Consider the following 15661-nt stretch of genomic DNA (forward strand, 5'->3'; position numbering starts at 1 on the left):
TTTGTTCACCTGACGCAAGACCGCAAAGATGGGGGGGGGGAGGTCTCACCTACAACGGGGTCTGTCACCGTGGCAACAGCCAAGATGAAGCAAATGAGAGAGGGGGAGAGCAGGAGCGAGATTAACACAGGAGATTGATGTGTTAATGTGCCGTGTTTATCTGTGTGCGTGTCATTTAACATGCAGGAGCATGAAAAAGAAATGGTGAAGTAAAAGCCACACGCGAGAGCAAAGTTCTGAGAGTATCAGTGTGATTTGCCTGCACTTGATGGTGATAATGGTCATTGCTGTATATAACACACACACACACACACACACAGTAGAGGAGAGGGGCAGGGTGAGGTGGTGAGAGGGGAGGGAGGGCACTCTCCTCCAGACAGATGGAGGCAGTGATGCTGTGTCTGATGACTGGACCCCAGAGACGGGGCCAGTCGCTCTGCTGCCAGCAGGCTCATATTCTGGGCTTTTGTTCTCTGTAATCTGCTAACCTGTGGAGCGTCCGGGCAGATGAGCCACATTTAGAGGACTGTGAGAGAGAACACAGGCCTTCAGATGGGGGTACTAACAAAGCCTCATTCATTAACCTGACTTGGAACCAAGGATTTGCAGCATTTCAGAAGGATTTGACCGTGTGTGTGTGTGTGTGTGTGTGTCAGTGTATGTGATGGGTATGTTGTTTTGGGCAGCAAATGTGGATTTTGTAATGTCAACAGCAATGTAGGCAGGATTAAAGACTGGTGTTCGCAATAAGGTTGTCAGTCGTCAATACTCGAGGATTTAAGGATTTACACGAATGTCTCCCACAGTCTCAAAGTGTGCTGATGAATTCTGAGCCTGGATGTTCCTCTGCAACACTTGGAAGTGATGCCAGTTACACTGTAGAAGGAAAATATTATATTAACGTGTTAGCACACAAGAGGGCAGCAGAGAGTGAGATCTGAACCTCAGGAGTGAAATCGTCATATGCACGGCCTCAGTGCACACATGCATGAAGTGCATCAGTGCATCATCCCACAGATACACTTTCTCCTACACGTGGTGCATGTGCTCACCCCATCTGTAGCACATGCAAGAGTAGTGGAGCGTGCCCAGAACTACAGTGTCATTTCTAGTTCAGCTGTTAAAGTTAAAGCAACACTGGCCCTCTGGAGATCAGCAGCATTGCCATAACAAATGTTATCTCTACGACTCTTTAAGAATCTAGTGAGGCAGCAGGACTTATTACGAAGACATTAATAGTGCCAAAAGGAAATTTGGAATAAGTTCATAATGTCAGCTGTGGCTCAGGGGTAGAGCATCTTGTTATTGGAATGTTGCTGGTTCGATTCCCTGCTCTGTTGAAGTGTCCTTGAGCAAGATAGCAAGATGCTGAACCCCAAACTGCTCCTGATGTGCTGGTTGGCACCTTGCATGGCAGCCAACACCAACAGTGTATGAATGTATGAATTACTGTGAGTCGCTTTGGACAAAAGCTTCTGTTAAATTAAATATAATATAACCAACATTTTTTATACTAATGGTTCACTGATTGTGAAATATCAAAATCTGTAAAGCAAAATGTTTTTATCAAAACTGAATAGTGGATATCATTGATGTTATTGACTTAGCCTGTTTGAGCTAATGGTCACGACTCTAAACACACTGATACTGGAACCACACATACATAGGAACTACAGCACTCAAATGTGTACACGACTGGATGGGTGGGCGCTCGGGTGCTTGTATCAGCAGCTGAGCTATGGGACGCTGGCAAAGGAAGACAACGGCGTGTCCAGTCACACATTCGCTCCATGTGACCTGCCGCTGTCTGTAGGAGGCAGCCTGAGAGACACGGGGGAGTGCTCCGGGGTAGAAGCCAGACACACTGAGAGGTGTGTGAGTGTGCAGCGACATAATTATTTCATGAGACCTGTTGTGAGTGCTCTGCACCTCAAGGCAACAGGCCTTACAGAGATGCAGCCACCAGGGGTGAAAAGGGATACGTTTCAGGTTACCATAAGGGGGACAGAGAGAGAAAGCAAGAGAGAGAGGACAAGCTAAATATACACTCAGCTTTCGCTCACGCAAACAGATGTGTGTGCATAAATTCGCAGTGTTTTCATCCTCATGCATGGCTGCTGCTTTACGCCCGATTCGTCAAACCTCCGGCCCCCATCTGCAGCAGAGTGAGACGTCCCCTAACAAGCTAACAGATATTTGTTCTGACAGCAGTCACGTTTTGCTGAATCACTCACGATCCCCCTCCAGCTCCTGAACACCAGACGGGGCTTTTATTTGGCAATGAGGGCAATGTGCGAGTCAGTGATGTCATTTCCTGTGACAAAGTGCCCATGACACCCCTGCAGGGCTGAAAATGGTGACGATGGAGAGACGGGGTGATAAGTCACCCCGCTGTGCGTATACAGGCACAGTGACAGGCCGACATCTGTGGCTGCTGTTACAGACACACTGGAGAGACACTCCTACATCCTTTCTTAGTTATTATCTCATTACAACATTATCACCAAAACAACAGTGATGCACGTGCACTGTTTGCTACTTTAGAGAGACAACAAACCCTCCCGTGCCAGTAGCCTCTGTACATCCATCTATCAGGGCCTGTAATCAATCTGCATCCTTCTACACAGCCAAAAGTCAGAAAATTAGATCAGTGTCAGTGCCACCGTACCAGGGACAGGAGGTGTGTTGTACATGTGTCCACCTAAAACCAACTCTAATACAATGACACACTCGTATCAGTGACAAAAACCTGCAAAACATGATACAGGATTTTAAATCTCCCTCGGGCTGCCATGATTTATTGCCCGCAGGGTTCTTCAAAACAGTTTCAGACTGCATGACTCCAGATCTGATACAGACACCTTTGTTTGTTATGACTCGCTCCATGTTACAGTTTTCTCCCCGTCTTATTTTGTTTGTATTTACCTTTCCTCTCGTTTCAGATCTCCTCTCCTTGTCCATGTCGGTTTGTCCTCCTCCTTCATTGTCTTCCCCTGCCCTGATTACTTTCACCTATTTCCTGTGTGTGTGTGTATATATTCCCTGTGTTTCCCCTGTCCAGTGCCAGTTTGTCTTTGCCTCCATACATAGCGTCCAAGCCTTTTGTTCCTAGTGTTTAGAAGTATTCCTGTTTTTTGACTTCTGCCTGTTTTTTTACCTCGACCTCGTCTCTGCCTAACCCCTGCCAGATTTGTTTGCCTTCGCTGACTGACTTCTCATGTACCTAGCCTGTTCTCTGTAAAGACTTTTACTTTGCCTAACTCTGAGTCATGTCGTGCTTGTGAGTCCATACCATTATCGTCACCCAGTCATGATATTATTGTCCCACAATGGAGAAATTTCTTTGCCAAAGGAAAAAAAAGAAACAGGGAGTGTTTTATGCCACATAATCTAGAAGAAACCCCTAGAAAAGTGCAGCGCTGCTCCAGCTCTCACCTCTTCATGACTGAACACCTTTCTGTCTGCCACTGCCTCTCACTGAAGCACTTTCAATGCTTTGAACTGCACTGTGACTTTTATTTTCTCGACTTGCCTCTTTCAAACCTATTTTAGCTTATTTTCCTATTTCTTAATTGGTTTTTAATGTTTTGTTTCTTGATACTTGTTTTTAATGCATTTCTACTCCCCAGTGTGTCAGGACTGAGGTGAGACAGGGAAAAAAAGAGCAAGTTTGCAAAAGGTAATTCACAAGAGAGCAAGTTCAGGTTGGCTGGCTTGTTCTCCCACAATCTGATTCAACAATCCAGTGGGGAGTGGAAGGTCGGCCTGATTTATAAGGGTGAGTTGATTGTAGGATGAGGAACAGGTGTGCTGGAGCGGTGTGATGAGCCGCAGGTGTGTAGACAGGTGTGTAGGCAGGCGCTCCAGCGACCACACCCACCAGTGGCTTCCAGAGCATGAGGGAGAGAGCAAACCACACCAAGCACACAGCAGGCACACAGCAGGCACGCCCAAAGGGAGCAAAAAGAAGCAGAAACTACGTTCACACACGTACCATGAAGGAGGCCAGGATCACGGCTGGTGGGTCGTGACACTGTGAAGCTCTTTGAGTTGCCTGGTGTCTGAATTGCGCCATACAAATACATTTGCCCTGCCTTGTTCTGCTGAGTATCAACAAGGGTGGCACACACTTATTCTCTTACAAAGACACACACACACACACACACACACACACACACACACACACACACACACACACACACACACACACACACACACACACACACACACACACACGGCTATTTCTATGACTTGTGAACCAGATTGCTCATCTAAGTAAAAGGTTTCACCCACATTCCCAGGGAGCAGAGTGTCCCAGCAAGCATTGGGTGCAGCTACCACGGCCTTAAAAATATCATGCCCAACAAACCAGGGTCACAGCTCCCCTAACATGGACGTTTTCAAATTTCAAAACACTCTCCCCCTGTTTCTTCATTCAGTACACCGTCTCAGCCACACCTCTTGGCGCCTATCCACTTATATTTTCCAGCTTCTCAAATCCAAAAAGCATCAACCTTCTGGTTTACGTAATGAAACATCCAAACACAGCCTGTCCCCCATTTACATACTTTTGTGTATTTTTAGTCAGGGGGATTTTTCTCACGGTTTTGCCCCTTAGATCCAGTTGTGGAAAATCTTAATGCTGCAACACAGACAACACAATATGATTTAGTCAGTAATCTGGTTCGTGGCAACACTTTAGGGAAGGTCCTGTCCTGTATTAACATGAAAATGCCACCGTGAGCAAAGCAGGATATGGGAAATAGTTTCCTGAGTTTGCACAGAAACCCCACCCAACACTTTTGGAATGAATTGAGCAGATTGTGGCTGTCTCCCAAGATGTTCTTTTAGCAGCATATTATATTGCAAATTTGTTTTTTGGTGCCCACCAACGTTAGCCCAGCATCCACATACTATTTGATGTAATGCTACATGCATACTTTTATCATTAATGCAGAGTGTAGTAAAAGTTTTAACCCTAACCCTAAAGTCTTATTTGAGTAAAAGTGAAGATGTCCTTATAAAATATCATCTTAACCCAAACAAATAGAGCTTGAGTAAAAGTCTTAAAAGATCTGATAATATAGTATCTTAATCAAAAGTAAAGTGGTGGCTGTAGCTCAGCAGGTAGAGCTGCATGTTGAAGTGTCCTTGAGCAAGATACTGACCCCCCTCCCACTGCTCATCAGTGAAGGGCCCTGTGATGAGCTGGTGACTTGTCCAGGGAGTTCCCTGCCCTCACCCGGAGACAGCTGTTGGCTCCAGCAGCAACACCCCGTGACCCCATGGAAACAGATAAAGTGGTTACAGACAATGGATGGCAAAAGTAAAATGTACAGTACATGCATGTATGTACTGCATATTCAGAATCATTTTGTTTTAACCTGATTTTGCATAATAATGAACTGATATGAAAATGCATTACTTTGGCTCTGATGCAGCTTTCAATCTGAAAAATATCAATTGAATGAAGTTTTCGAATAGATGTAATTCAGTAAAGAATACAGTATTGTATGCCTTGGGGTGGAAATAAAAAGTACAGTTCTTGAGTAAATAGACTTAGTTACATTCCGTTACTATTAATTAGTTGCATCCTCAAGCTGATTACTCTTTATACCCCTGTGGCTTACATTTAAAAGTCTTAAGGTCAATGCATCAAACTTGCATTTGCCACCAATTCTAGCTGCGAGGAGTTAATCCTTCCAAAGTCCTCGATAAGTTACCCAGCTTGATCTGACTGACAGGCCATTTTTAGAGTGTCAGACCTGTCAGCTGGGAAGGAATGGTGCTTAATGTTCCGCTGATTATCTCCACTCACCACATGGTCCTTCAGTGTGTGTGTGTGTGTGTGTGTGTGTGTGTGTGTGTGTGTGTGTGTGTGTGTGTGTGTGTGTGTGTGTGTGTGCACTGGTGCACTGGTGTGCTTTTCTTATAAGTGCCTACCAAGTTGGTCTTTCAAACTGTTTGTCATTGTGATGCTTTCTGTTTATCCATCTAAGGTCAGACTGATACGACGCAGAGCTGATGCAAGAATGGAAACAGTCTCGGTCAGTAGATTATTTATGAGTTTGCCTCAGACCCGGAGTTCCTCCCTGGTGCCAGTGAAGGAAATTTACTGTGTCTGCAGTGGTCTGAATGCTCGTAGCGTTATTTGAATACCAGATAAAGTCCGGGAGGACGGTGAAAAGCAGAGAGAGTGAGGAGGGACAGTGAAGAAAGTGTAGAGGGAGGAAGTAGGAGGGGAGACTAATGAGCAGAATGGAGAAAGAAACATTTGATTTATTGTAGGGCACCAGCAGTTGCATGGGATGAGGAGCAGAATGGAATCTGAATTACATAAAATCACTTGAGCATGGCGATAAGAGAAAACAAAAACAGTGGAGAGTGAAAGAAAGAAAAGGGGCAAACACTTTAAAATGAGGAGGGAAATGTACCTGTTGTTTTATTCAGAGCAATATTCTCTGATGCAATGACTCAAGCTGGGCTCATATGAAACACAACTTTGCTGTTTTATTACATAAGCAAGGTCTGGAAGACCTGGGAGGTCTAGAAGGAGTTCAGCAGCATACTAATCAGTTATTGATGGTAGAGAGGCCCACACTTACAGCTCTTTGGATTCACATCTCACGCACACAGGACCAGACTATTACTTTTCAGGATACTTACGTTCGACAGCTAGCCTGAGAGCTAATAGCAAGAGAACGATGAATGCAGAGCAACTGAATCAGCCTTAATGTTTCCAACAGTGATGACTGATGACATGGATTTCACCACTCTGTAACAAAGTAAAATAACACGTGTGATGTTCAGGTCATGGTCACACCGCACAGCTTTTCAGTAAGACAAAACAATTCTGAACCCAAACATGAGAAAGCACAGTCTGGGCCACTGAGCCTCTTGGGAGCAGCAGAAACAGGATGTAAATGCACCGCTGACATACCGCCATCTTTTAAGTTGATATGGCAAACTTTTTTACAGGTGTGCACTTTTGGGAACCGTGGTCAGAGCAAGGGTGCCAGAACTGGGGAGGTAGGAAAGGGAGCATTGACCCACCATTTTAAGCTACTGGATGGCATTTGTTTTGAGTCATCTCTGTAACCAAGTTCCAGTCATTGCTGTCTACTCTAGTGCAGCTCCAGTGTGTAGTTGAGATTAAGAAATGAAGACAGAGAAGATCATGCCTGATGATTACTCATGCAATAATGTTGCAGTGGGTTGGAGTGTGAACATCGGCTGGGACGGCATCGCCTTTTTTGTGTGTGTGTGTGTGTGTGTTATTATACAAACATCTACGTAGTTCTGCAATATCCTGTGCTGTTTCCAAGCATCGCAACAACATTAAGAAAACAACATGTTATCAGCTCAGTGTTACTGAGGTACTGCAGTAACTTATATGGGTCAAATCTTTGTCTCTATGGAAGAAGATAAGTCACTTGCACAGAAGCTTCTCAGTCTAGAGTATGTGGTCATGGCACGAGGCCATTGTTTTTGTTAGGAAAGTATTTCCGTTTTAGCTGCTTTAACTGAGTTCCTTCACCATGTCTAAATATGGAGTGAGGGGAAACATCTCATCATTATTTCTCTTTAACAGACAATTTCAAGATAGTGGAAACATCCGCTGAGAGCTCTACACAAAAAAAAGCTCCCCACAGATACAGATGAACCAACTGGACCTAAGATAACCTTTTTTTTTGGCTCTTTGTGTATGTTATAGGTCCTTTTTTTTTTGGCTACATTAACATAAAGTGGAGCTGTCTGTTCCTGAGCTATGAGAATAGCTTCCAATAGTACTTCACATGAATGGGACAAAAGCTAAACCTGCCATTTTTTTCCACTCTGCTGCACTCCCTGCAGCGTCTTGGGCTTCCTCCTCCATCAATACTGCATGATGTCTATCTACGTCTTTGTTAACTATTAAAATGCACACGTGACTTCAACATGTGAAACTGTTCTTCACGTGGTATAAATCTACATGCACATGTGGTTTTTGGGTGTTTTGTGGCACATTCACGTGATAAACACATGCATTGGGTTTTTTTTGGACCTTTCATGTGTGATTTCTTTGGGTTCACATGTACTTTCATAAAAAAAACAAACACAGCTGCCGCAAAAGACAAGAAAATGTGTTAATATTGCAGCAGGATTTTGTATTAGATGAAGCATCTAAATACGGTGATACAGTGATAAGAAAGAGTGAAAGAAAATGATAAAACAAGTAAGAAAGAAAGACTTGTGTGAGAAGAAGAAAATAAAACGTGTGATAAGGAGGATGAGAGAAGAAGGTGAGCAGACTGTTTGACAATGACGCAGCCTGACTCCTGCCACACCTGATTTTCTCCCCTCTGTGACTCAGTGGCTATAAGTGCCTATGAGTGAGGACGTGTTGAGAGACACATTTGAGAGAAATTTCATCTGTTAACAACAAGTTTCTGAGAGAGGCAGCATGACGAGTGATTTGGTGAATATAAAGAGGAACAATGCAAGAGTAACCGCTGTGATCAGAGGAACGCGGGAGCCATCTTGTTTGTGTGAGAGGAAACAACAGAATGAATTTTCCAAAGCTGCAAAAGATCATTTAGCCAATTCATTATTCAGGTCCAGCGCTGCTCAGTGAGACGAGGTTATGGCTGTACCCCACACGGCAGCCCCAGCTGCTGCTGAGTCAGAGTTAATCTCATGGCACATCGTATCCCCCGAGCGCCTCACATGAATGATTTAAACTTGAAATCATGACACCTGTGTGTGTGTGTGTGTGTGTGTGTGTGTGTGTGTGTGTGTGTGTGTGTGTGTGTGTGTGTGTGTGTGTGTGTATGTGTGTTGGCTTGGCAGCTTTATTAGACGCCTAAGGCCACAGTTTTGGATGAGGTGGGAGATGCTGCACAGGTGGGATGAATAAAGGGCTCTGTGGCTGCAGTCTCATGATGTCAGGCACTGGAGGGAGAGAACAAGCGTCATCATCACATGCACGCAGCAGTTACGTAAGCACGGCATGACAGTGGTTCCTGTAATTACATAGACAAGCACACCGCACAACACATGCACTTTTCTGACATATATGATGGTATCATTGATGACATACTCATGCTAAAAAGTACACTTTGCTGCAAAATTTGTGATAGGTAGTTATATATCAAATGTCTCTTTGATGCCCGGCTGCAGTCAAATTAAACTGTGCTTGTCTTAATTTCCTGCTTCACCACTCACTGATGTTAGACGTTTTTCAATCTCTTTATCTTAAATCAGGAGAATTATCTGCTTTTCCTCTTCAGGCGAGCTGCTGGGTTGCTCTAATTATAGAATTAAATTGGAATCTCCCAGCAGGTTCTCATCGACTGGGCCATATGGATTTACACTGACGTGGTTGCTGAAATGCTGACTGCAGAGCAGCTACAGACTGTCAGGATGCCTTCAACACAACCAAAAGTAAGCAAAGTTAAACCGAACTTCCCTCCGACTGTGGGCTGACACTGCTCAGTCAACACAGCCTCAGGTTTACATGGAGATTAAGCAGGATCATGTTCCTAATCTGACAGAGACGCGCCCCCCCAATGCACAACATGAAAAACGTACACTTGCTACAGGAGCGCAGACAAAAGCTTTAAATGCAGCACACGTCATTGTGTCAGCTCTCCAAACAAAAACACCTCCAGGGTCAGGACCATATTAAATTAGAGTGCCATTATCAGCCATTTAATTCTGTTAATGAAAGAGTTGCAGGCTTTGTTGATGGACCCTGGAGACTGTGGCTTTGATTAACTGCATGATAGCCGGCTTATCATTTCCTGTCTAAGAGTTACTTGTGCTATTTAGAGATTGATTGTGATTGTTTCTTACAAATAAAGAGGTTGTAATTCAGCTGTGTTCTGTTATTTGCTAACCAAAAACTCTCATGACATGAAAGGAACAGAAACTGTGATTGACCTACACCGCTGTTAAGAACCAATGCATAGTGTAAGCAGGAGCATGCATGGCCATATGTGATGTTGAGGCATGAGGATGCTTTATAGTGTTAAGATCTGGTGTGGTCGGTACATCTTCGTTTTATATATAATTGTCCTTTATATTGTGGTTGCTGAGCTTTTGCTCAGCTCTGCTGCACTTCTTCCTGCTTCAGGCTCCATCCCCTCCCCTTCATAAACAGAAGGGGGCGTGTCGTCAGACTGCAATCAATCCAAGGACATGTCTGCAGCCCTGTCTATGATGGTGATGACTTCAGCCCACTGCAGTGAGCTGTTTCATGAATGGCGACCGGCTGCTGCCCTCCGATAATGAGATGTTCAGCTGACCTAACAGTCTGACACCTTGAGGAGACACACACACACACACACACACACACACACACACACACACACACACACACACACACACACACACACACACACACACACACACACACACACATGTGAACAGCTCTGCAGGCACGTGTATCACAGTGATGTTGTCAGTTATCACAGCAGAAACAGTGAAGCTTTGCTATAAGAGATTTGTGAATGATAGGTCTGAATACACTGTAACAGTGCAATAGATTGTGTTCAGTGTTTGGGGAGAAACAGTCACACAACACTCACTGACAAGAGTGTTTGATTTCCATCACAAATGCCTTTATTAATCGTTTTAACAAAAATATTGGTTACATTAAAAACTGAACATATAATGTAATGGTATGATAGAGCTGTACATGCAAACATGGTTAACATTCACTGTAAAGAGAGAAATTAAACCTGGACAGCACACAGTGGAGATTAACACAGTCAGGTGACTGCAGATGCTACAACACAAAAGAGGTTGCATAGGATTTACAAAAAGAAAAATCACCTAAATAAATTCAGCGTTACAATGTTTAGAAATAAGACAGAAGTGAATTAGGCTTTCCACAGTGAGAGAAAAGAGAAGTCAAACAGAACAAAGAATTGAAAACACCTTCAGTTAGTAGCTATTCACAGGAGAAGCTTTCATATTTATAGTGACTTTCTGCCCCTTTCTGCGTTCTCACTCAAAGTGCATTAGACCTGCTTTGAATCAGTCTGTTCGCTACAATCATAAGTCGCTCTTGATAAAACTTATTAGATACCAAAGTGCATTTTACATTATCTATCTTGCCCAGATATGAGCCTTCGTCATTTTTCTATGGTCCTCATGTTTCCATCCATCTGAAGTCACTCTATTTCCAAAACAACGCTCACTTGCCTTTTTCCATCTGTGCTTCACGTCTCTCGTCATCGAATCTCATATTTGAGTAAGGCAGTTTACATCTACAGGCGGTTTCTAATATATTAATTTCAGAAAACGCTGCTCACATGTTGCTACATAGTTCATATTTCAGGGATAAAGTCTGCAACATCACTTTGAGACCAAATGCTCACAAGTGTTACCAATTTGACGATTTTTAAAAAACAATTTCGGAAGAAAAGCGCGATTATCTCATTGAATAATAAGTGTGCTTTAGTTTGGCCTCGTAATTCGTCCTTCAACTTTCACATCGCATGGCAAACTTTCCCCCTTTCACGTCCCCCAGTTCTGCTCTAAAGATGCTCCAAAATACACACAACATAGAACCGTAATAGGAAGACATTCAATATGGAACATTTACACATTTACATAGACATCTATATATCAGTGAGTTCTGCTGCAAAAAGCCATGTTTTACATTGAGGTGAAGATCAGACCAGAAGCCCTTCATTTTTTTCCTCGTGGCAGGGATGCACCAATAACATCAGCGGCGCCGGTTCAAAAGCATCATATTCATGTTGTCATCTGTGTCAGGCAATCGCAAACCTCCTGTTAAATGTTAAAACAAAAATGGTGATGGTGAAGTCTGTGTTGGCAGCGACTGACTTTTATTGGTGCATCTCTTTGTACCCAAAATCGGTAGTCTCAGCCTGGACAATGAATGTTTTCTGGTATTGCACAGCATGGGCGCTTCAACAAATTGCACACAGACCAAAAGCGGGACAGTATGCCACTGATCTAACAACATAACACACGGCATAAGCTCTGCGATGGCCGGACCTGTTCACATCCACGGTGCATTCAAAAGGAACACGTGAGAGGGAACGCGGCTCTGTACGTGACACATGTGGCGCAAGCAAAATATCAACTCGGCGCCGGTCTCGACCCACCGCAGCAGAACTGTTTTGTAATGTGTCAGAGTCAGAGATAAACACCGCTGATGGACTCACAGTGGAGCTGCTCCAAAAAACCTAAGTGGTTACAGGAATAGCCTTTATCCACATCCCCACCTGATGGCCTCATTAAACGGAGAGCCTCCCTCCCTCTGATGTAAACAAAGGACAGAGCGATGTTCAGATTGCAGGGCAGAGCGCTGGAATTAAACGCAGCCCCGCCTGCCCGCTCCTCTGCTCGCTCAGATGGAGTCTCAGCTTTCTACAGTGAAAAAACAGAGCCTGCATTTAGGAAAAAATCATTTGCCTACAACATGCAAGCCGGTTTGCCATAAACACTGCGTTTAATGACACAAAGTGATTGAGGGCACGTCTGGAAGAATGAATTAATAAAAGAACGTATGGATGAAACGTCAGCTGACGTCTGGAGAGGACCGTGAGAGTAACATACATAAAGGCTCATGGTACAGAAATGATGCAGTCAGCAACAGTTTGCCATGGTTAGGCTTGTGTCAGCCAGTCACGTGGTTCAATACACTTGGGGTGTGAGGAGCAGCACGAGGTTTGCACAGTGGTGACTGAGGAGGGGAGCCGGTTAAACACACAGTCATTGGTGCGACAGTTCTGCTACTTTGTCTACTGCTCTGAATAAAACTCGAGTTACACAGTGAGATCAGGCCATCAGAAATGAGTGAACACTTTTCTGCGTTAGAATAATAAAAAAAAAAGAATGCTGTGAAAATAGCGATCAACCTGAAGAAAAGTCCAGTCATCTGAGGTAAATGTAGCCTTGAAACAGCTACTAGATTTATTTTCCTTGTGGGTGGGGGGACAACAACCGTGTTGAAGAGGTTCATTCAGAAAAAAAAGAGAGAAAAAAAACCCCCAGAAGCTGCCCATCACAGTACAGTATAGCTGTCATGATTTGATGGAATATGAATGATGCAGTTTTAATTTGGGGAGACCTTTTGAAGGAAAAGCATTCATCATCTTCTGATTTTAGTGAGGGCCCCATGATTTCAGAATCTGTCAAAACACTTTGACACTTTTTTTTTGTTTACAACTAGTACAAAATGTACAGTTGGTGCAAATGTATGGATGAGAGGAGGATTCATGGTTGAGTATAATGTCCCTGGATTGGAAGGCCACAGGTAATGGACACTAACTCATTCTCACTGCCTGTAGGCCTTATTTTTAGTATAGAAGCGTGATGATGATGACAATCTGATCATCTGTTCAAGTCTGCGGGAGAAAAATACTGCACAACATTCAATGCACAAGTCCCACATCATGGCTTCAAAATAAGGCATTTTCACGACCATGATAGTGGAAAATTAAACACTGAATTTCTTGAATGAATGAAGCTGTCGTCTCAGCTACGCGTGTCCCCCCCTCAGCCTACAGATCACATCAGCCGAGATGTGATGCTTCATTCTCCACCTTAAGCCGACGTTTTTGCGCACATGCAAAACCAATAACCGATCATTTAAATATTCCCCCCAACACCACTGTACAAATCTCTCGAATAAGCAACAGTGATGCCAGAGGTCGGCATTGCCCGGCACGTTTTTTGTTTCCGTGGCACGTGTCTCCACATTACGTAACGTGAACATGCCCTCCCAAAGGGCACCAAGCTGTACAGCGCCCTGACATCAAGGCAAATTATCTCACAGCGTCCCACAATCAGGCACCTACATCCACGGGCTCAATACACTCAAGCTGCTACCAAAAATATTCGATTTACAGTGGGAAGTCGTTTTTCAGTGTGTAACTGACAATGGCTGAACAAAAATAATCTTTAACAGGCTACAGTCAGAGTTAAGGTACCCGGGGATCAATTACGCGCAAAGAATTACGCACGCAGTGTGCCCACTGCAGACCACAGAGCTCAGATGAAGTGAATCCACCCGTTCTCCCACTCCCTCGGCGGGGACATCTTGAACCGGTGACGCCGCACTTTGTAGTTGTTCCCGTTGTTATTGTCCCAGAACTCCTGCCCGCCGACACAGTACTTGATGGCGAACTGCAGCGTGCCTCCGCTGTCAAGGTAGGTGGGCGTGACGATCTTGAAGCGGAACTGGTCGGTGACACCGTCGCTGGAGCTGGGGACGTAGGACGCCAGGCTGTCCATGAACGTTATCCAGTTGTTCAGAGAGTAGCGCAGGTGCACGCTCTTCTCGAAGGCCAGGTTCAACACGCGCACGAACCCGGAGAGGCTGAACTCGTCCGCCTCCACGCTCTCCAGCATGACTTTCACCTCCCTCACTTTCTGCTCGAAGCCCGGCAGCGTGCCCGGGTTGGTGAACTGCAACTCCATGAACACAGACTGCGACGGGCCCCGGGGGAATTTGGTCTCCATGTGATTGGGGTGCAGGGGTCCTTTGGGGAGTTTGGCCAGTATGCGCTCCGGCACCTCCGGCTCGTCCGTGTCGTCGAAGTGCTTCACCGAGATGAGCTCCAGACCCAGGGAGTCTGCGAACCGGACCTTTTTCTCGCTGGTAGGACTCCTGCTGCGGGAGATCTCCAACTTCGCCCTCTCCGTGGGCGTGGGCAGCGACTTGCACCTCCGACGCAGGCTGGGACTCTGTGGAGGCTTCAGGAAGATCTCCCTGCCCCGCGGTCTCTCGTCCACGACGGTGGCCTCGATGGGCTCGCAGGTGCCGTTCATTATTTCCAAATCGTCCCCATCCTCGAGTCGCGGGTTGGCCGCCGCCAGGCTCCCGAACAGTCCAGCGATGCAGCTGTAGTTCCTGGGCAGGCAGTTCTTCGGCGGCAGCATGACCACGACAGTGTGCGAAGACTCCGCTTCCATAAAACGCAGCAGATCCCGCACTGCAGAGCCGAAGTGGTCGTGATGGGAAAGACCCGGCGCGTGTCCAGAGATGGGAGCCGTCAGGTGTCAGAGATCCCCCTCGCGGATAGGTGCACCGGCAGCGTCACAGGCTGACTCTCCGCTGCTCTGGACCAATAGACCCCAAGCTGTGATGTGATGTGCGCCAGCGGTAGTGTGATGTACCGGCTTTTGAAGAACATAACCCTCCGTCCGTCTGTCCGCGGGTTGGAAAGGGAATAGAAAAAAGTAAACACCTTCCTCTGAGCAGCGACCGTCACATCTCCGTTTTCATGTGAAGAACATGCACCCCCCCGTCTCTCTCTCTCTCTCTCTCTCTCTCTCTCTCTCTCTAACACTCGCACACACACACACACACACACACACACACACACACACACACACACACACACACACACACACACACACACACAGCTGATGTGAGCGCGCAGTTTGACGTCTACGTGCAGAACACAACGTTCCAGCTGACCAAAATGGTTTCCTCCTTCACTTGTGTGAGCCGGTTAACTTCCTTTTCCTTTTTTTTTTTTTCTAACTGCGACCCTGACGAGAATTGATCACATTTTAACCTCATTTTAATTCAGTTACCTGTCATTTTTAATATTATTTTTTATGTATTTTTACAGTTTACTATCACACACCTCTATATACTTTTCAGCTGTACTCTATCTTATGGTGCGCAAATCAC

At 45.2% G+C, this 15661-nt stretch overlaps 1 protein-coding gene and 1 long non-coding RNA gene across 2 annotated transcripts in view; one reads left to right on the forward strand and one right to left on the reverse strand.

Annotated features, from left to right (window-relative positions):
• LOC119017784 overlaps window positions 1-9748 on the forward strand; it is a 43138-nt gene extending 33390 nt beyond the window's left edge. The window contains exon 3 of the long non-coding RNA XR_005074554.1: window positions 8830-9748. This is a non-coding gene — a long non-coding RNA (uncharacterized LOC119017784). The remainder of the gene's footprint in view (window positions 1-8829) is intronic.
• Window positions 9749-10588: 840 nt separating this feature from the next.
• LOC119018262 (protein phosphatase 1 regulatory subunit 3E) lies at window positions 10589-15460 on the reverse strand. Its single transcript, XM_037095785.1, has one exon. It carries the CDS (start codon window positions 14932-14934, stop codon window positions 14011-14013), a length of 924 nt encoding a protein of 307 aa, XP_036951680.1. The 5' UTR covers window positions 14935-15460; the 3' UTR covers window positions 10589-14010.
• Window positions 15461-15661: the final 201 nt, after the last annotated feature.

This window comes from Acanthopagrus latus, chromosome 4, assembly GCF_904848185.1.
Source record: "Acanthopagrus latus isolate v.2019 chromosome 4, fAcaLat1.1, whole genome shotgun sequence".
NCBI lineage: Eukaryota > Metazoa > Chordata > Actinopteri > Spariformes > Sparidae > Acanthopagrus > Acanthopagrus latus.